Genomic DNA, 18,835 nt, shown 5'->3' on the forward strand with positions numbered 1-18,835 from the left:
CCAGGCACACGATACACCTCCATACCAATTGAGTTCATATGTCTAAAAATGTCTGCAGCACAATTTCAACCTCATGCTCCCCGTGTACAGCAGTGTATCGATGCTACAGCAGCACCGGCGACCGCTCCTCCTCCAACTTACCGCGAGGCCGCAGCGGCCGGAACTCCCAATGTTATCAACCTTGCGCGGCCTGAACCCCCACGCCGATGCTGGATCTGTCTGGTGGATGAGACGGAGGGCGCACCGGACGGTGCACCTTCAACACTTGTCTGGAAGAAGCCTTGTACTTGTTCGCTTGTAGCGCATGGTGCGCTCTCCTTCCTCCTTCCGCCCACGGCTATGTGTACTGCGTGCTAATCATTTCCCCAGAGCACTGCCTCTTGAACTGGATCTCCATCCAGGAATCCGATGCCCGTTCTGATAAAGCAACCTGCCCACAATGTCGCCAACCAATCCACACACGAGACGCCTCCCCCTCCCCCCTCCTCCGCGTCCTCGAAACGATCGATCACGAATTCAAACGCGTGATGCCCATCCTCGTAGGCTACGGCATGGGAACAACGATCCATATCGCCGCATGTTCGTACGCTTTTACTACGTTGGAGAAGGTGTGCGGTGAGAATGTCCTTCGCATGGTCGTCAAGCACTTCGACAACCCCCTCGACCGCCGATGGTGTACGTCCCCCTCTCCCGTCCCGCTCTCCCGTTCCCCTCCCTTTTTCCTTGCACCTCAATACTTACATCTATGTACGTATAGGGCACTACAGCGTTGGCTTCCCCTTAGTCCCCCTCTACCTTCTCGCCATCGAATCCCGCTCTACAACCCTCCCCTTCCTCCTCGAACTCCTCGCACACACCATCCTGCCCCTCCCTTCCCTCACCTTCGAACGCCTCCACGCCCATCCAAGTACATGGCCGGCTTCAAGTCTTGTTACGATGGCGGGTTTCGCTAAGACAAATGTTTGGGATAAGATCTATGTGCAGAAATTGGTGCCGGTAAAGGAGAGGTGGGAGAGGGAGGCAAGGGGGGCGGGGGAGGAGGACGAGGGTGCGCAGGGTGGCGAGCAGAGGTGGGAGTGGGATTTGGGACGGTTTGGAGTCGACATACAGTTCGGACAGGAACCCGTGGAAGAAGTTCCCGCTGTCAACCCTCCAGCCGAGATCGCTGCCCAGCCCCCACGGCGCCGCGCAGTCAAAATCACCTCCCCCATCCGCACCCTCATCCTTGCCCTCCTCCTCCCCTCCATCTCTTCCTCCCTCGGTACCATTCTACAGAGGATTGGGATGTTGAAGGGAGGAAGTAAGGTTTGGAGAAGCGTGGTTGGTGCGATGTGTTGGTATGTTGCGCGGGATTTGGCGAGTGTTGGGTATGCTTATCTTAAGGTGCGGAGGAGGAGGGGGAGGGGGGTTGTAGGTGTTGACCAATGACGACATGCTCTCGGGACCGAGGTAAGCGGAGAATAATGATGATGATGATGAGATGATGAACGTAACGTTGTCGTGGCTGGAACTCGCCATTTGTTAATCGTTGGGGGTGCTGGCACTGTACTGTAGACGTATTGACACCCTAAAGATACATCTCCAATCTATGTTGCTCTAGCCATTACAGTTGTTTTATACATTGTCCTTGGCAGCTGTCTTCACGCGGCGTCATGAAGCTCGATGAAGCAAAAATTCCATTGCAACAGCAATTACTATCATATTTACTCCCATCCCTCCAGTTGTGACAATATGGGTATAAATCACTCCCATAATAACGTTCACCTGTTGCAACTGTTTTTCGGAGCCTTTCTGCTCCCACGGATCAAACACATGCATAGTCCATCATGAACGGCGAGTTCGAAGTGTAGAGGTGTTGTCGTATCAGATTATCCGAGTCCTGTGCTCGTATTTCCACTGTTCAAACACTTTGAATCGTGTCTAGTTCGGGCAGTCTCGAGAACTTATCGGCGATGGTTATTCGACGGCCACAGCTTCTCATGATATCGATCATGCTTTCCAATCTCACACCTTTCGCGGTTGGCTATTTATCGAGGAGTTATGGCACGCAGTTCTCCACTTTTATGAATAACTCGACATCGACCGCTGCCAATCCAATTTTTCACTGTCTCAAAGTCTTACATCCCCACTCAGACACCCGAGCCCACGCACTCATCCTCAATCGCTGGAATATCTCCAATCTCGTGGCCAACAATCCCCGCTTCCCGCGATAGCCGAAATTATACACAGAGCAGGGCTGAGGCTATCGTGTACCGCGACCGCCATCGTCTCATCCCCGTTCCAAGACTTCATACGTTTCGCGTGGTACCTCGGCCCGCCGCGATGTTCATGAAATATACGAGATAGCTATGTTGGCATTGGCATTGGCCATGGCAATGATAGATTTAGCTAATCTTCAGTAGACCCTGCGCATCGATCGTACTCGTACCGTCGATTGAGATTGGGTGTACGATGCACGTGTGGCAATCTGTCGAGGACTCGGGTCACGGCTGTGGTTACATTTACATGACGACGACGACTGACACGTACACTCAGGCCTGGGTAAAACCAGAACCCCGAGTCAAAGGTCCCGAGTCCACAGTTCCCAGCAATTGCAAGGGATACAAATGGTCATGGCGATGGGTGTAAGAGACCAGAGCCCCATGCCCGCGAATTCGAAGGGGTCCCCGAGGCTAAAGCACGGAGGATATTTTCTCCGACCCACGTGTGAGAGCACCCTCGGTAGGACCCCCGAGCCCGATGAGATCGTAACCCAAAGTCTGAAGAGGGTAGACATTGTGGGCCATCCCATGGTCGTCATTGTGCCTGACCGAGATGTAGGCTCAACCTTCCTCAAGTATGCCGAAACATACCACCGACAGTAAAGACCGTGAGCCGTCTTCGGTCCCGAGTAACAGCCCCAGCTGCGAGGAGAGCTGTTACCTCAAAGCCCGACATAAACCTCCGAGATCTAGACGTCCGTCGCAGTTTAACTTCTTAACCCCTACGTTGCTGCCGGTAAAGGCTGACATGGCACATCGCTATACGTACCACGCGCTATAGACACGGCCGGCCCGCTGTCAGAAGTTCGAATTTAACCTTTTGAGTGTTCTATTCCTTTCCTCGCGTTTCGATTCGCACTCGTTTAAAGTATCCTCCGTCCGTGAACCCGGAGTCAAAGTCTAGACCGCAGCTCATCTTCTGCACAAGCGGGAGCGTGTTGCGGCGCCCGACGTGTCATGTCAGCGCGGGGCCACATTTCATCTTTTCTACGGGAGCTCGGGACGCAAACAAACCCAAACGTAACCCATACGTAACCCCTACTATACTTGCCCGTACCATGCATGGTTGAGGAAAATGACCACGGGCTTATCCCCGAGTTCAAGCCCCAACACGCAGAAACCCAACGTTTGCAATCTGTTTATAGTGTGCGTAACGTACATTGAAGACATCTCTAACGACCCTAGCCTTCCACATTTTACCAGCTGCGGTTGGGCATGGCCATGGAGGAGAAAAGGCTCGGACTTTTTCTCGTAATTGTCCGGTTCGTTGATCGGAGGTATACGTGCCTCGTGCGCCGTACCTCCCTGCCTCGCCCAATCACAGCCGCCCAGCTGCACCTAACAAAATCTACTGCGACTATAGAGTACGGGACGCAGCTTCGTAGTTTCTCGGGTCCGCACATCCCATGGGATGCAATCGAGCATTTCGCAGAACCATCGCAGTCTGATCGGGGGTTATTTTTAAGGATGTGGGTGGTTTCGCTTGGGAAAGTTTAAGGGTCCATACTGATGTAGCAGCGTACCGTGCATTGGGTCACGATCCCGCGAGATCATTTGGACATTCAGTTCCTAATTTCCAACATGAACGGACTCAGGGTACTTGGCCAAGGCTGCCGACTCACCCGCGAACCAAAGAATGCGCATGTTTAGGTAGCCAAGAATAGCGATTAACGGTGTACATGGGGCTCAGCTACGTCGTCGGCAACACACTCAAGACACGGGCTGAGCGGCGTACTCGGGACTCAGGACCACCCTCCTTCGGAATTCCAGTTCCCGATGTTTGTCCCATCCATTGCGGTTACCAATTCCTCCTCACTCACTCGGCCCGATTTCACCATCTCATGCCCAGTTTCCAGTCCAGGGCTGACTCAGCTCTCATCCCAGCTGCGCTGCAATTGCCAACCGGGCCGCGGCCGAGGAACTCGGACACAGGCATACGGTACCCACACCCGCGTAGCCACAGTCGTAAACACGCCCTCTCCATCTCACACGGCCAAAGCGCAATTCCACAATCTGACCCATCATATTTTCTCACACCATCTGACTTCACTCACGTTTTGGCCTCCAGCAAGGAGACAACAGCTCAAGACACAGGCCACACCTCACGCAGGACCTCTGCCCATGAGCCAAGCTTCCCAACCGATTTCTATGTTTCCAGCCGGCCCGCGCGCGTAAAGCTTGAGCCCAGACGCGACGGCGTACGTGAGACAGGCACTGTTGACGTCCCGAGCAGCTGCAGCCCCGAGATCTGAGGTACGGGTACGCCTCGAACAGTTGCAGGACATGTGTAAAATTTCGATGAGTCAGCTAAATCAGCTACAGCTGAGTTCGAGGATCGGGGGTGGGTGCATTGATCTCTGCTTACGCATTGTCTTGCAATTGGATCGGAAGGACTCGAGGCAATTGCTAGCAGAGTCGCCCTTGAGCTCAAGGAGCATTGAACAGTAGACAAAAGTCGAGTAAATCGATATCCTAACTAGGGTAGATAGGTAATTCCCTAAATCAAATCAAAAACCAAGTGGTAGCTAGCTATAGGTGTTACACTTCTTGTCTGGTAACACTCTCGAAAAATCGCAAATCATTCTCCGTGCCACCAACCACCAACCCCCAAATCCAAATCCCCACTGAACCCTTCCAGTAAATTGCCTCGTGCCTTTGCCCTTTCCAAAAATGTAAAAAGTATATCCAATGTAGTTGCGCAATCGCAACACAGGGGATTCCGTTCCGAAAATGAGTGTATGTGCAAAAAAAAACTCCCGACATGCTCGTGTGCTCGTGTCGTGTGTGTGCAAGTTGACGATGTCGTTCCCTTCTCCCCAAAAAAGCAAGCAATCAAAAAAGAGTACGCCGACCCAGAAAGTCCCCACCAAGCAAAATCGCAATAGCCAAAACGATATCCCAAAACCTTTCCCAAACATGCAAGAAACTTCTCAACTAATAAGCAACACCGACCCTCCCCCGGCCGGAGACAACTTGTTCCCAACTTCCTCCACTGCTTCTCGGTGGAGTGATAACACCCCTCGGCCTCGCCCTGTCGGCTCCGCCTTTGACAACGTGCCCCCACTCGCCCTCGTCCATCTCCTCTTCCTCAACGTCATCAAGATCATCTTCGTCGCCCTCCATATCCTCATCATCATCCTCACTCACCGAGAACCCAGACGGCGCACGACGATGCGAACCAACACAAGGCGTTCGCGGTGTAGGATAACACTCAGCACCTACTCCGTGTCCGTGGATATTAGAGGCACAACCGCGTTGAGCGGGCGTGCACGGCACAGGAGGCTGACCTTGTTTTCGTGCGAGCGTCGCGCTTGGGGTCGCCGGTGTTTGCGGGAATTGAAACGCGAACTGTTGTTGTCCTTGTGGAGCGTAGGCGAACGTCGGATGATGAGGATGTTGTGGCGTTCGCGGCGGAGGCGGATAGAAACCCTGGCCGTGGCGGTGGGAGGGTAATGGGGTTGGTGGGCAGACGAAGACCTGTTGTTGCTGCGTGTCGTAATAGTAGGACTCCAACTTCTCCTCGACGTCGACCTCTGGCACCGGCATCGGGACCGGGATGATCTCCTCCACCTCCCCAACACCAATGGTAAACCTCCCACACGTCTCGATCGCCTGTCTCAATTCGCCAACAGTACATCTCCTTGCAACCTCCGGCTCAAACACTCTCATCAAAATCGCGTCCAGCTCCCTGCTCAACGGCAATATCGATCGCAGAAAGTGACGGTCAGAGAGGTATGCGTTGTAGGTTTCGTCGGAAGGTGTTGCGCGCTTCCAAGGGTTGCGACCGCAGGTGAGGTTGACGAGGATAACACCGAGGGACCAGACGTCGTTTGCTGGCGACGAGTAGAATGCTGGTGCAGAGGCGCGGGCGGAAGAGGGGATGGGTGTTTGGCACTCGGGAGACATGTAGAAGGTCGAACCACAGCCAAAGTCGGAAGTGTAAACCTCGGTAGTCGCCAACCCGAAATCTGCAAGCTTGACCGTAAGTCCACCATCCGTAACAAGCACGTTCTCCGGTTTCAAATCGCGGTGGTAGATTCCGTGGTTGTGGCAATACTCGACCGCATCCAACAACTGCAGGAATACGCGTCGGCAAAGTTCGTCGTCTCCAACGTATCCGCCTCCTTCCGTGATGATCGCAAATAAATCGCCTTCAGGGCAGTATTCCATCACGACGTACACGCAGTCTGGCGCATCGAGGATCTCGACTAGCGAAACGACGTTGGGGTGGCGTTGTGCTTTCGCGTGGAGTGCGATTTCGCGAGCTTGAAAGCGGCGGGCGCGGGCGTCTAATGAAAGCTTTGAGAGGGCCTTTACTGCGTAGAGCTGGTGGGTGTAGATGTCTTGGGCGGTGTAGACAACGCCGTACGCTCCGAGTCCGAGAATTGAGAGGAGCTCAAGGCGGTTGTCGAGGAGGTGACCCAGACGGGATTCTGGTGTAGGTTGGGGTTGTTGTGTTTGTGTTGCTGGTGGTGGAGGACCAGCTGTCGGTACTGACATGATGTCTGTGTTGTAAAAAAAAAAAGGGAAAAAACGTTAAACGCGTTGAGAAGTGCGCGATTGATGATTGTTGAATGAAGAAGGACCGGGGCTGCCAGTTCAAGAGAGCAGAGGTTCCTGGGGTGTATGCTGCACAGACAGAGAGCGATGGTTGTTGGCTGGGGGTGTATGCTGGTATATAGCCAGCGCCGAGCGTGTACTCTCGGTGGTGTAACAGTTGGGTTGGCATGGGTTCTGTTTCACACTAAGTCTAAAGAGGCGGAGCGTGTAATTCAGAACGTGCTGCAGCTGCTGCCGATCCCGCGACGAGAAGAAAAAAAGAATTTTTAAGACGAGACAGCAAGCAAGGACCCCCTGCGTGCACACTGAACAGACAGGTCAGTTGTGCAACTCTATAGGGGAGCTTGGGTCGCTTCGAATGACAGGCCGATGCCGTTGTATTTCGAGATTGTCCTTCGTCTCTTTCGTATCCCCAATCTATGGCTTTCTCTTCTCTCTATCCTTCGTCGCCATTGACGTGACTGCCGTTCCTTCGCATAATCCTCATCTACCGGCCCAACCACCCCCCGTGATTCCTGCCGGGGCGGCCCTCATCCTCACCCTCGTCTTACCAGGCGATTAGACTTCATATCCAGACTCTGATCCAATAACACCCTGGCCGGCGTGAATTTCTATAGGTGTATGCTATCTCAGAACCTCCGTCTCCGCTCCGCACACACACCGATCGCCAGGCCTTTCCCAAGGCCATGAATGCATAACGCACCCCACGTAAACTATGCCGCACACACAACCCTGGCAATTGGTCCTGAATCCTCCAACTCCTGCAATTGCCTATTATCTATCGAAACGATGACAAATTACGTAACACCCTCCACCACCGCTTCCCCATCCCCTTCTAAGAACACCCACACCCCCTTCGTGCGCGGGGGCCGGCATATCTGATTCAGCCGCCCCCACAATTGCAACCAGCTCGCCCCACTCTGAGTTTAAGCTTGCATGAGTATTACGTTTATGAGCAAAGTCAAAGACAAGAAGCAGAGAGACGGGGATCGGGCGTGCGGGCGTCAACGCTGGTATCAGAGGGAGTTGGCGTGCGGGAAAGGCGTACGTACGGCCGGGCCCGCAGCGTCTTGGAGGTGTCTCGAGGCTTACCTTGTGTATCCCTCGATGATTCCCGAGTAACTGCTACGTAAGCTTATTCATTTGATCGATGATTGACGCAGTGACTCCTGTCGTACCCAGGCCGGTGCGATTGCCCGCTGCCCGCTGTCCGCTGCAGGAGGTACTTGGCACGCGGCATGGTAGGTGCGGGGTGCGGCCCGTTTGCTCGCCCTGGACTCCGGGTTCGCTGTTTTACTCCTGACATCGCGACGGTCGGGTAGAGAGGGCGGAGGGGATTTGTCTGGATCGTCAAGCCGACAAGTTCTTCACGTTGCATCCTGCCGTACCCCGTCATTGCTCCATGATCGTGTTTCGGAGGCGAAGGCACAGTCGAGCCCGTCCCGCGGCAGTCATATCTCACACAACACTCAAACTACCGACATTGACCGCGGCCGAGATCATACCGCCCCCTCTTCCACGAAACCCACGGACTTTCAGAATTGTTCTCATGCTGCCCCACCTCCCCACACTTAGTCTTCGTGTCCGAGGGAAGAACCTCGTACAACCCCAATATTCAGCTCACGGACACAGAATTTCTACGCCAACCGTCTCGAGGAGTGCGTGTGGCATATCCCTCATCTCGAAATATGAAAGGGCGCGTGTAACTCGGCCCCGGGGCCAGCTGCGGACGGTGGCGAGTGAGTTAAAGTAGTATCCACTATTAAATCGATCACTTTTTTGGAAAGTCGATTCCGATTTCTGTGCTTGGGAGTATGTCGCTGTGTGAGAAGTCTCAATGGGGGTTTTGGGTGCGTGAAGCAGGATACGAGGGCCGCAGTCTGGTGTTCCCACGCCTAGGGCCAGCGAAAGCCCACGCCGTAGTTGCAATGCAACGTCCAAACGACCACGGTCGGCTTTGACAGCTGAATCATGCGCAGCAATACTTACTCATCCCCCCTTTCACATGACGCTCGAGCCATATGCTCGCCTCCGACAGCTAGCGCCCATGTGCCCAACCCCGTGCACCCCCCATAGCCTTCACATACCCTTCCCGAACTTCTCGCCCCTATCTCCCGGCTACCTTTGACCTTCAACGATACCGAGTAAAGCGCAGATAACAGGCGAACCAATCACTCGTCACTCCTAACATACGGTAAATGAAACCTTACCTCGACCGCGGGGTCGGGGCTGAATAAGGTTCACGTACATAACCCCAGGCCCCGTACCCTTGCATGTGGCGGCTCCTGCCGAATTCGAATGACTGCGGTGGCGGTCAGGAAGTAGTTGCCTCTTGGTATTCGAGAAGGTTATAAGAGGTAAAGGAGATGAAGGGACTCGGTGGTAATAGTCTGGGTCTCGAGTTCGCGGGATATTGTGCATGGGCGCCATCGGGGTGGGTTGTGGGAAGGGTAGGTTGTCAGAGGATGTGGGAGAAGGTTTATGGGGGCTGGATTGAGTGGGCTTTCTCAATACGTTAGGTCCACCCTACGTGTGTGTATGCGCATCATTGGAGGAGGTTGAGTGTGGGAAGTGGTGCCGAGTCGACTACATATTCTCAAGAAGAGCGCATACAATGGAAGGAAACGAGTTGATCTGGAGTACAATTCTACATCCGGGACTTACAAAGAGTTAGCAAGTTACACGAGCCGCGAATTGTCGTGATATCTCAACAATTGATCTGACGCATATATTCCACTCACTCACTCCACCGAGTCACCCCATGGCATCACGTCGTCGACAATCAGATGTAAGGCTTACACACGAAACCTCGTTTCAGTACCAACCTCTCCGCAAGGCACGGATCACCCCCCCTCACACGTCCCAATGGCAAGCAATGCTTGGCCGCTTGGCCTCTCACCTAGAACCAACCACCCCAGTTCCCGGCCCCAGCATCCCGAAACCGCTTTCTGCACAATTACCTAATCGCCAAGAAGCTGCTGGCTGCGAGTCAAATGAATACTCCCGACGCTGCTTTCCCCGAGTTCATCGTATATCGGTCCCGTACAGCGCTTGCGCAGCAGTCAAGTTTGATCGACACGGATACCCACCTCGATCAGCAAAGTCCCGGGTGGGATCGTGCAGTGCTTCGCATCGCATCAAGGACCATTAAGACCGCGTGAGTGTTCGAGATGAGGTAGGACTCGGTGCAGGCGGTGCAGGAGAACATTCCCGGTGCCGTCATCCCGCAGAAGCTCCAGCAACTTGCGCATCGTCGCCTTCGCGGACTGCGGTTTCTGGTTGACGCGCGCGGGCCGCGAGATGAGATAGGCGGCGTGCCAATTTATGCACGGAGTTGCAGTTGGGCTGCGTCGTGCAGGTAACGTAGCCCTGAAGCACGGTAACTCTTAACTTTAGCACTTTGAAGAAAAAAGGAGATGTCGGATATAGAGTACGGAAAACGCGGAGTGGAGATGGATATATGGGATGGCTGATGGCGAATGAGAAGGTGACGTATCGCAATCAATTGGCTACGGCTCTGAGATGAGCTCGAGGGAGTGGAAGAATGCTTGACTCGGGGATGACGGGGTCGAGTCGTCACATGTGTTTTATTCGAAGGCTCGACCGGGGTCGAATACACAGTTCGCAAAACGGAGTTTCGGACCGATCGTTACGAAAGGCAACATCAGTGCCGACCGGCCCGGGATTTTACTCACGGTCAGGACACACCCCTGCTCATCCCGTGACGCGCAAACGCGCAACCCGGCTCGAAGCAACCCCTCTGACTCAGAGAAAATGGTTGGGGACCACATCTCGCAGAACATATCACAACCTTCTTCTACTCCCAACCCCACGCTCATGCTCCCGTCCTCGTAGACGAACTCAGGGTCGAAAACGTGAACCGTCGCTACGCAGATCACCTCCTCCCCTCGCCCTCTACGTTTCGAACGCTGGCCTTTTTGACGGGACATGTAACGTTGTCGGCGTCCGTGCGCGGTGGCTGGAGAGGCGCTTTAACGTGTGGTGGTGGTGGCGTGTGGCACCAGCCACGGCTGCAATGACATTTGCCTGTCCCACGAGCAAACAGCGTTGACGGATTTGTGCACGTGTGGGAAAGGCCCGTTATGCGATTCCTCAATTAAGGATGGGAGGAGGTACGAAGTGGAGATGACGGCGACGAAGGCGCGTACCGTGGGCTGTTGACGGCTGTCGGTGGGCGTTGGCAGAGGCCGTGGGTCCGCTGTGAAGGCCGTGGCTATGAATAGTTACAGGTGTGGATACACTCGGGGACGACGGTCATGCAATTGATACTTAAAAATACAACCCTCATCAAACTCTCCCTTCCTCCTCCACTGCCGGCCTCGGGGGCGAACGAGTTGCAATTTGGTGAACGCGCGCGCACAGACAGACACCGGTCCAGAATCGACGACATCGACATTGAAACACGTCCAAACCACGATTCAACATCGAGGTTTGCGATCGTGCGCACGAGATCGGAAAACCGAAACACCGACAACCTCCTTTCCACTCGGGTCCGCATCATCCCACCACCCGCAATCGCAACTGCGACGAAGTCGACGTCGACGCGTCCGTGTGTAGAGAGAGACCATACGCGTCAAGCAATTCCTACAACCCATGTTTTCCTCCTTCCTCTTCCATCCCAATCCCTATCCCGAGTCGGGGACTCGGCTTCCTCGTGTCTTTCCAAATCCGATCTAGCTCCACCTGCCAAATTCGGGCAGATGAGTACGCTAAGCCGAATGTGTCCACCGGGCAGACACCGTGGTGAGCTCGCGAGAGGAGATGACGGACGATCAGGGTTTGTTGTTGCTGGTTTGGAAGAGGGCAGGAGAGGCTGTGGTTATTCGGTCCATTGCTATGGGTATGTAAGGATCTGATGAGTCAATTTGTGTGTATTGCTCGCAATGGCCAAGCTATGTCTCCTCCACATCGGCATCGATATCAATATCGTTGTCTGCTTCAGCTATGCTAAATGCGTCCGCGTATAATCAAAGGTCAAAAAGCCCAAGTCCATAGCAAATCAAATTTCAAATGCCGAAAAGGTTGGGTAAAAACGTTCTCAAAGTTCTCCGTGTCCATCCGTAGCACATATATACCCTCACTGCCCCGCCCGATCCTTCCCAACACTCAACACAACCCACGCCTCAACCCTCCCCTCAAACCCCACAAGCGGCGTACAATGCACCCACCTCAAATCCCCCTCCAAATCCCTAACCTGCGCACTCACCGGCCGTCCAGCCTCCATCGCAGTCCGTAACCCGTGAACAATATACCGCGGTGTATTGAGCCCAACGACATCATTAATCCAATGTTTCCCAATCGAGGAGGGTGGCATGTCGGAGGAGGAGAGGACGGCGTCGGAGAGGTGGGTGATGTGGTAGGAGGCGGAGATGAGGACGAATTTGTTGAAGGTGCGGCGGAGGTCGTCCATGGCTGTCTCTAACTCGCGGAGGGAGGTGGAGGAGTCGACGGAGTTGCGATTGTGTTCTTCGTAGCGGTCCCATTGGGGCATGGCGAGACGTGCTTTTGTGCGTTTGACTTTGAGGTCATCATCGGAGGTGTCGGAGTCCGAAGAAGACGAGCTCTCGTCGGAGGAGGAATCGTGGTCACTGCCGTCGTCGACGGCATCCCTCGGTGATTTCTTGGAGACATGCTTCTTCTTCTCCTTCTTCACCCGACGTTTCCGGGGTAACATATCCCTCAACCTCCTCGCCGCCAACAAACTCCACCCCGTCTCATCCAGCTCTTCCTCCTCCTCCTCTTCCTCCTCCTCATCATCCTCCTCCCCCACACCCTCATCCTCCAAAAAAAAGAGAGAATGCCTACTCGCCTCCCAAACCGTACTCGTAACATTGATCTGTGCTCCCAGGAAATAATGAATCTCCCCAGTCTTCTGATCACGAAGCGGAGCCATGAACAAGAGATTAAAAAACGGCACACCATCCTTCCGATAATTCAACAACAACTCCACAATCGAACTCCCACCCTCCTGAAGCCCAATGCGGATACGCCTAACACTCGCAGGATTCGTGGCAGGACCTTGGAGGAATCGACAATTCTTGTTGATGATGTCTTGTCGCGCATACCCCGTAACCGCGACGAATGCCTCACTCGTCATGACGATAGGGTTATCCAACCGACGAGGATCCGTGAGACAATAACACTCGCCCAGACCCTCGAGCCGGCGACGAACGGGAGCTCCGTCAAACTCACCCAACCGGCGGGAAAGCTCGTTACGCGCGAAACAGACGACGCGATCACGCACGTACTGCCCAAAATCGCGCAAATACATCTCATTGAAAACCTTTTCCCTCTCCCCCGCAAACGCAGACGTGAGCACAGCCGAAGCCGTACTAGACCGTTTGTGGTGCTCGATCGTCGTGGATGATTGTTGTCCGTACGACAGTAGACTCGAGGAGAGTGCGTTGATGTATTCTGTTGCCAATTTGTGTCGTTCGGCTTCTAGCCAGAAATCGAGTAGCCGCTCACGACCCTTGGAGAGGAGATACTTCCTGAACCCCTCACGCGCTTTCTTATCCGACAAGACTTCCGCGAAAACGGCACGGCTTACGAGTGCGATCGCATCACGCTCCAAATCACGACGGATGTGCATGTTGGGGGTCGACCGCTCAAACCACCCATCCGGTTTCAAACTCTGCGGACGACGCTCGAGCTGTCCTTGTCTTCCTCCTCCTCCTCCTCCCCCATTCGGCGGCGTCGGAAACGAGAATGCGGCAGCAGCTGGGCCAATCGACGCAGAAGTAGTAGAATACTCCGACGCCAACGGACTCGCTGGCTCAAAATTCTCAAGACCGCGGTCGTATTCGATACATACACGTCCCGGACCCCTCAGCGACCCGGCACGACGTAACTCATCAACAGCCGACCTCTGTTCACTAAGTAACCGATTCGTACTTTTCTTCGCTACCTTTTTCTGTGGTGGCGGGGGGAGGGGACCGCGCGGGATGGGTTTCGGTGGGAGTTGGGGGAGGAGGTGGATTGGACTTGCGGGTGGGGAGGGGGATGATGGTTCGAGGGTTGTGATGGGGGCGTAGTCGTCTGCGCCGCCTGCTTCGGTTGGGTTTGCGATGGGGGCTTCGAAGGGGATGTCACCGAGGAAGGAGTCGGCGTAGGAGTAGTTGTCGGAGTCTGTGCATCCGAATTCGTCGAGGGAGTTTCTCATGTTTGTGGAGAGGGTCTCCATGGTGGGTACCTTAGGGGGTGTATGCTGGGTGGAACTGCTCAGGCTGGGGATGAATGCTATGGATTATATAGAACGGCGTTGGTGTTCAGGTGAATTCAGGAGGCAGCTCCTGATCCCCCGCCCCCCCCTGGTCATCCTTGACGTCTCGATCGATCGCGGTTCAGGGGCGCGACTCCTCAAGCCTACGCGCCTCCGGGGAACTTCCACCCGCGCCTACTAGAACACCACCAAAAGCAGGCACTCACACCTTCGTGATTCGAGAACAAACCCGGATCGCTCAAGTTTAACAGATGGCGTAGACGTGGCAGGTTCGGTTGGGTTGCCGAGGTGTGGTAATCTTGGGTAAATCATGAATGATCGTTGATGAGCGTTGAACTTGCAATTGGGCCGTTGAATTCGCATTTGGTAGAGTATCAGATCGAACGTTAACGGCAATTGCCGATGAGGGCCCGGGGTTGAACGAATCAGCATCTGATCCACGTACGTACGAGGCAGGGTTATGTTGCGGAGCACCATTTTTAACGTCGAGTGGAAAGCAATGTGGAATGAAAAGACTGTCTAAGCCTTCAGTCTTGCTCGCGATCGATCTGGGCCTCTCCCAACAACTACTGCGTAAATATGTGGATTACCCTTTGAGGTCTAGCCGGGTACATGCTGCACCCCCTGCATCTCCCATCCAAAAATCGCCAGTACACCTTTCTAGACAAGTCCCACGGTACAGAGCATGGAAGACAGCATCGTCGGCGAATACGTCTCACTGCCACGAAGACCCGAAGACCACCCCCTCGCACTCTTCGACAAAGCAAAGCATGAGAAACGACCACTCTACGTCTCCGGCCCCATGGTCCGCTACTCCAAACTCCCTTTCCGAGCTCTCGTTCGCTCCTTTAACACTGATCTAGTCTGTTTGTACCCCACTCTTCCTCCCCCTCTCACACATCTACTGATCTATGGCGTGTAGACACCCCAATGATGCTCGCAAAAGAATTCACCTCCCATGCCTTCGCCCGCCACGCAGATTTCTCAACCAACATCGCCGACCGTCCCGTAATCGCCCAATTCGCCGCAAAGGACCCCCTGATCCTTGCCCGCGCAGCGGAGCTCTCGTTCCCCTACGTCGACGGCATAGACCTAAACTGCGGCTGTCCCCAATCCTGGGCCGTCCAAGAAGGTATCGGCGCACACCTCATGCACGACATCCAACTCGTCTCCGAAATGGTGCGCGCAGTTAAAGCGCGGTGTGGAGTGGGTAGGTGCGTTAGTGTCAAGATTCGGGTACATGGGGATTTGCAGCGGACTGTTGATTTCGCGAGGCAAGTTGAGGCGGCGGGGGTTGATTATGTTACTGTGCATGGGAGACGACGGTCGCAGAGGAGTAGTGAGCCGGTTGATTTGGATGCCATTAGGCTCGTGAAGGAGAATGTGTCGGTTCCTGTTGTGGCGAATGGGGACGCTACGACGCTTGCCAACACCCACCAAATCGCTGCCTACACCGGCGTCGACGGCGTCATGTCCGCCCGTGGCCTCCTCTCAAACCCTGCTCTATTCGCCGGATACACCGCCACACCCTGGAGCTGCATCGAGCGATTCATCGATTTTGCGTTGGAGTATGGTTTGAATTTTGGGCTTTTTCAGCATCATTTAAGTGATATGATGGAGAGGACGTTGACGAGGCAGGAACGGAAAAGTTTTAATGAGGGGAGGGGGGTTGCGGCGTGTTTGGATTGGTTGGATGAGAGGTTTGTGCTTAGGAGGAGGGGGGAGGAGGGGTTTGGGGTTGTTGATGAAATCATCAGGAAATGAGAAGGTGCAGTATACCAAGAACCACCAGTAGGATAGATATTACATGCATATCGTATCGTATACAGCCGCATCCCTACACTTCCCGCAATTCAACAGTCCTGCTCACGTATCGGACCTTGGCCCGTGCAACGGTTGTCGGCCGGGAACTTCGGAGTGGCGGCAACGTGCGGCGGTGCTCGCCGTCAACGTTGGTGCGAAGAGCCGACAACTTGCGACCCCTCGAGGACCATCGATCCAAGAGGAGGAAAGAAAAAAGATGTCAGTGCACAGCCCGCAGAACCCGAGAATTGTCAAGGCAGAAGTTATTGCCGAGGACTTGAATGAGCGAGTTTCGTACTTGAAGGAGTTTATCGGGTTTGGACAAGGTAAGAAATGTTCTTAATGTGATCTTTCAGGGCACAACAGTTAACAAATACTATACAGAGGATATCGATGCGCTCCACGCCGCGGCGCCGTTGGTCGATCCCCTCGTTCCTACCATCGTCGACGCAGTCTACGTCAAGCTCTTCTCCTTCACCATCACCAAACAATCCTTCCTTCCCCGTCAGACAGGCTACGATGGACCCACACCCACCTCCGCGTCCGACTTGACTCTAAACCACGACCAGATCAAGTTCCGAAAAGACTTCTTGAGTCGTTACTTGCGCAAGCTCGTCACCGACAAATCCTACGGCCCAGAATTCTGGAAGTACCTCGATAATGTGGGATTGATGCACACCGGCCAACCCGGGTTCAAACACCGCGAAAAGAAACCCGCGCTCAGGGTCGACTTGATTCACTGTACCATCCTCCTCGGTTACGTCGTCGACATGCTCCTCTCCGTCGTCGTCCCCCACCCCGATCTCGACAACGCCACGAAAACCGCCGTACTCCGCGCCGTCAACAAAGTCGTCTGGATCCAGAACGACTTGTTTGGGAGGCACTATGTCAAGGAAGAGGGAGGAATGGAGAGGAATATGGTGGTTGCGAAACAGAGGACGTTGCAGGATAAGGTTTCGGATGTTGCTTTGATGGAGGGGACGGCGTGGGTTGTTTTTGGGGCTATTGTTGCGGTTATGGGGTGGACTTTGCATAGGCTGTACACTGGGCAGGTTGCGTGGTTGCCTTAAAACGTCAAAAAGCAATCTACCCACAAGCCTTGGTCCAGGGTTATGACGATTACGATATATTAGAGCAGGCCTCTTCTCAATCCAAAATAAATCATATCCATTCCCCCGCTCACTTCGAAATATTCTCCTCAAACCACCCCCTCACAAATCGACTCGACTCCTTAGGATACCTCTTACACCCGTCCTCGTAATCAACATACGTAACTCCAAACCTGGGTCCGTACCCACTACACCACTCCCAGTTATCCATCAAGCTCCAACCAAAGTAACTCCGTACATCGACGCCGTCCTCCACGACGGCCTCTAACATTGCATTGAGGTAGCCCTTGTAATATTCAACGCGGGGGGTGTCGTTGAGAGCTTCGGCGAGGGGGAGGGAGCCTTCGTCTTTGGCGCACATGCCGTTCTCGGTACAGTAGATTGGTGCACCATATCTCTTCCAAATCCAATTCAACAGAGCTCTGTAGCCCCAGGGAACGGGTCTCATAAACGCCAATCCCGTCTCGGGACCCAAGTCGACACCATCCTTCGAAGTGAAGGTCAGCCCGACGTTCCCGTTGAAGTTTCCATGTTCGGGCGGTCCCTCGCGGTGTTTGACATAATTCGTCGTATAGTGGTTAAACCCGAAGAAATCACTACTTCCCTTCAACATCGCCTTCTCTGCCTCCGTGAACGTGGGAAGACGGTCACCTAGCAACTCGCGCATCGAGGCGGGATAGTCTCCATGCCAGATCGGATCCGCGAACCAACCGAGAGAGAATTCGAGTTTGCGTTGGGCTGCGGCGTGGTCGAGGGGTTCTTCGAGATTATAGGGAACGGCCCAGTCGCCGTTCAAGGTGATTCCGATTTGGCCGCCTTGTTGTTTGGCGAAGTCCGTGCGATAGACTTGGACAGCGCTGGCGTGTGCGAGGAGCAAGGTGTGTCCCGCAATCCAGGGTTCGGTATCGGAGTTCCCCTCAGGGCTAAGATCACGATTACTCGAGCGGCCTGGCGCAAAGGAGCCTTCCGGTCCCGTCCCGGCATGTCCGAGTGCGCAGATGACCCAGGGTTCGTTGAAAGTGAGCCAGTTCTTCACACGATCCCCGAAGCGCTCAAAACATAGGCGTGCGAAACGGGTGAAGTCGGGGACCAGTTCGAAGGCGGTGAGGAATCCTTGATAACGCTCATACAACTCCTGTGGTAAATCCCAATGATGTAGTGTCACGAACGGCAAGATCCCGTTCTTCAACAACTCATCAATCACATCACTATAAAACTTCACTCCCTTCTCATTAACCTCCTCCTCCCTTCCACCCTTGGGAATCACGCGAGACCAACTGATAGAAAACCTGTACGCGTTCACGCCGTAGGATTTTAGGAGTGCGATATCTTCCTTGTAGCGGTGGTACGAGTCGCAAGCGGTATCGCCGTTTGAGCCGTCGATGATCTTGGAGGGGGTGTGGGCGTACGTGTCCCAGATGGAGGGGAGGCGGCCGTCTTCGTTCCAGGAACCTTCGATTTGGTAGGCGGCTGTTGCGAAGCCCCAAAGGAAGTTGGAGGGGAGCTTGTCGGTGGTGTTGGTCATAACGAGAAAGAGAGCTGTGAGGTTGAGAAGAGCAGAGACGTAGGCGGAAGGTGGTCTTTATGCTGGAGCGGTTGACGGATCAGTCCGGGGATCATCACCCCGTGGGGCTCTGAGGATGAAAGAGAATGAAAGGAGGGGTACACCTCTTGGCGGTTGCTGTTCCCACGGCAGACTTCTACCGATGTCACCGGTCATGCTTGGCTTGAAACGGATGTCGCGATGGTCACACCGGTTAAAAGGGCGGAGATCAATCCTCAATATCCGCGGGATCGAGTTCCTAATTCGAATGACCGGGTCCCTTCATTCGTCGTCGTACCTCGTCTATGCAACCTTC

The 18,835-nt window shown here is 54.3% G+C and overlaps 10 protein-coding genes across 10 annotated transcripts; 6 read left to right on the forward strand and 4 right to left on the reverse strand.

Annotated features, from left to right (window-relative positions):
- Window positions 1-48: 48 nt before the first annotated feature.
- SAICODRAFT_10421 (uncharacterized protein) lies at window positions 49-1,428 on the forward strand (the record flags this gene model as incomplete). The annotated part of the gene is made up of 3 exons (XM_019165236.1): window positions 49-307; window positions 370-675; window positions 758-1,428. 3 exons carry the CDS (start codon window positions 49-51, stop codon window positions 1,426-1,428), a joined length of 1,236 nt encoding a protein of 411 aa, XP_019021006.1.
- A 421-nt stretch (window positions 1,429-1,849) lies between these two features.
- SAICODRAFT_32216 (uncharacterized protein) lies at window positions 1,850-2,533 on the forward strand. The gene has a single exon (XM_019168147.1). The coding sequence runs from the start codon at window positions 1,953-1,955 to the stop codon at window positions 2,211-2,213; it is 261 nt and encodes an 86-aa protein (XP_019021007.1). The 5' UTR covers window positions 1,850-1,952; the 3' UTR covers window positions 2,214-2,533.
- A 2,580-nt stretch (window positions 2,534-5,113) lies between these two features.
- SAICODRAFT_32219 (uncharacterized protein) lies at window positions 5,114-5,982 on the reverse strand. Its single transcript, XM_019168148.1, has one exon. It carries the CDS (start codon window positions 5,805-5,807, stop codon window positions 5,196-5,198), a length of 612 nt encoding a protein of 203 aa, XP_019021008.1. The 5' UTR covers window positions 5,808-5,982; the 3' UTR covers window positions 5,114-5,195.
- Window positions 5,844-6,761, reverse strand: SAICODRAFT_62517 (kinase-like protein; the record flags this gene model as incomplete). Its single annotated transcript, XM_019169917.1, has 1 exon — window positions 5,844-6,761. A coding segment is annotated over one exon (918 nt), but the record flags the coding sequence as incomplete, so codon positions are not given.
- A 3,407-nt stretch (window positions 6,762-10,168) lies between these two features.
- On the forward strand, window positions 10,169-10,995 carry SAICODRAFT_188254 (uncharacterized protein). Its single transcript, XM_019166015.1, has one exon. The coding sequence runs from the start codon at window positions 10,366-10,368 to the stop codon at window positions 10,891-10,893; it is 528 nt and encodes a 175-aa protein (XP_019021010.1). The 5' UTR covers window positions 10,169-10,365; the 3' UTR covers window positions 10,894-10,995.
- On the forward strand, window positions 10,996-11,808 carry SAICODRAFT_188253 (uncharacterized protein). Its single transcript, XM_019166014.1, has one exon. The coding sequence runs from the start codon at window positions 11,099-11,101 to the stop codon at window positions 11,696-11,698; it is 600 nt and encodes a 199-aa protein (XP_019021011.1). The 5' UTR covers window positions 10,996-11,098; the 3' UTR covers window positions 11,699-11,808.
- On the reverse strand, window positions 11,697-13,330 carry SAICODRAFT_68128 (uncharacterized protein). The gene has a single exon (XM_019170360.1). It carries the CDS (start codon window positions 13,111-13,113, stop codon window positions 11,920-11,922), a length of 1,194 nt encoding a protein of 397 aa, XP_019021012.1. The 5' UTR covers window positions 13,114-13,330; the 3' UTR covers window positions 11,697-11,919.
- Window positions 13,331-14,806: 1,476 nt separating this feature from the next.
- SAICODRAFT_85926 (tRNA-dihydrouridine synthase) lies at window positions 14,807-15,895 on the forward strand. The gene is made up of 2 exons (XM_019171420.1): window positions 14,807-14,930; window positions 14,987-15,895. The coding sequence occupies exons 1-2, from the start codon at window positions 14,867-14,869 to the stop codon at window positions 15,826-15,828; spliced, it is 906 nt and encodes a 301-aa protein (XP_019021013.1). The 5' UTR covers window positions 14,807-14,866; the 3' UTR covers window positions 15,829-15,895.
- Window positions 15,896-16,084: 189 nt separating this feature from the next.
- Window positions 16,085-16,937, forward strand: SAICODRAFT_10425 (uncharacterized protein; the record flags this gene model as incomplete). The annotated part of the gene is made up of 2 exons (XM_019165237.1): window positions 16,085-16,193; window positions 16,252-16,937. 2 exons carry the CDS (start codon window positions 16,085-16,087, stop codon window positions 16,935-16,937), a joined length of 795 nt encoding a protein of 264 aa, XP_019021014.1.
- Window positions 16,938-17,046: 109 nt separating this feature from the next.
- Window positions 17,047-18,501, reverse strand: SAICODRAFT_62560 (beta-glucosidase; the record flags this gene model as incomplete). Its single annotated transcript, XM_019169919.1, has 1 exon — window positions 17,047-18,501. One exon carries the CDS (start codon window positions 18,499-18,501, stop codon window positions 17,047-17,049), a length of 1,455 nt encoding a protein of 484 aa, XP_019021015.1.
- Window positions 18,502-18,835: the final 334 nt, after the last annotated feature.

Source organism: Saitoella complicata (genome assembly GCF_001661265.1).
Source record: "Saitoella complicata NRRL Y-17804 unplaced genomic scaffold SAICOscaffold_30, whole genome shotgun sequence".
Classification (NCBI taxonomy): Eukaryota; Fungi; Ascomycota; class Saitoellomycetes; order Saitoellales; family Saitoellaceae; genus Saitoella; species Saitoella complicata.

Bases quoted from the DNA above. Each gene is read 5' to 3' on its own strand.
- SAICODRAFT_32216 (XM_019168147.1), top strand. From the start codon at position 1,953: ATGGTTATTCGACGGCCACAGCTTCTCATGATATCGATCATGCTTTCC.
- SAICODRAFT_68128 (XM_019170360.1), bottom strand. From the start codon at position 13,113: ATGTATTTGCGCGATTTTGGGCAGTACGTGCGTGATCGCGTCGTCTGT.
- SAICODRAFT_188253 (XM_019166014.1), top strand. From the start codon at position 11,099: ATGCAATTGATACTTAAAAATACAACCCTCATCAAACTCTCCCTTCCT.
- SAICODRAFT_85926 (XM_019171420.1), top strand. From the start codon at position 14,867: ATGGTCCGCTACTCCAAACTCCCTTTCCGAGCTCTCGTTCGCTCCTTT. The intron at 14,931-14,986 runs GTTTGTACCCCA...TATGGCGTGTAG, and splicing joins CTTTAACACTGATCTAGTCT to ACACCCCAATGATGCTCGCA.
- SAICODRAFT_188254 (XM_019166015.1), top strand. From the start codon at position 10,366: ATGCTTGACTCGGGGATGACGGGGTCGAGTCGTCACATGTGTTTTATT.
- SAICODRAFT_32219 (XM_019168148.1), bottom strand. From the start codon at position 5,807: ATGCCGGTGCCAGAGGTCGACGTCGAGGAGAAGTTGGAGTCCTACTAT.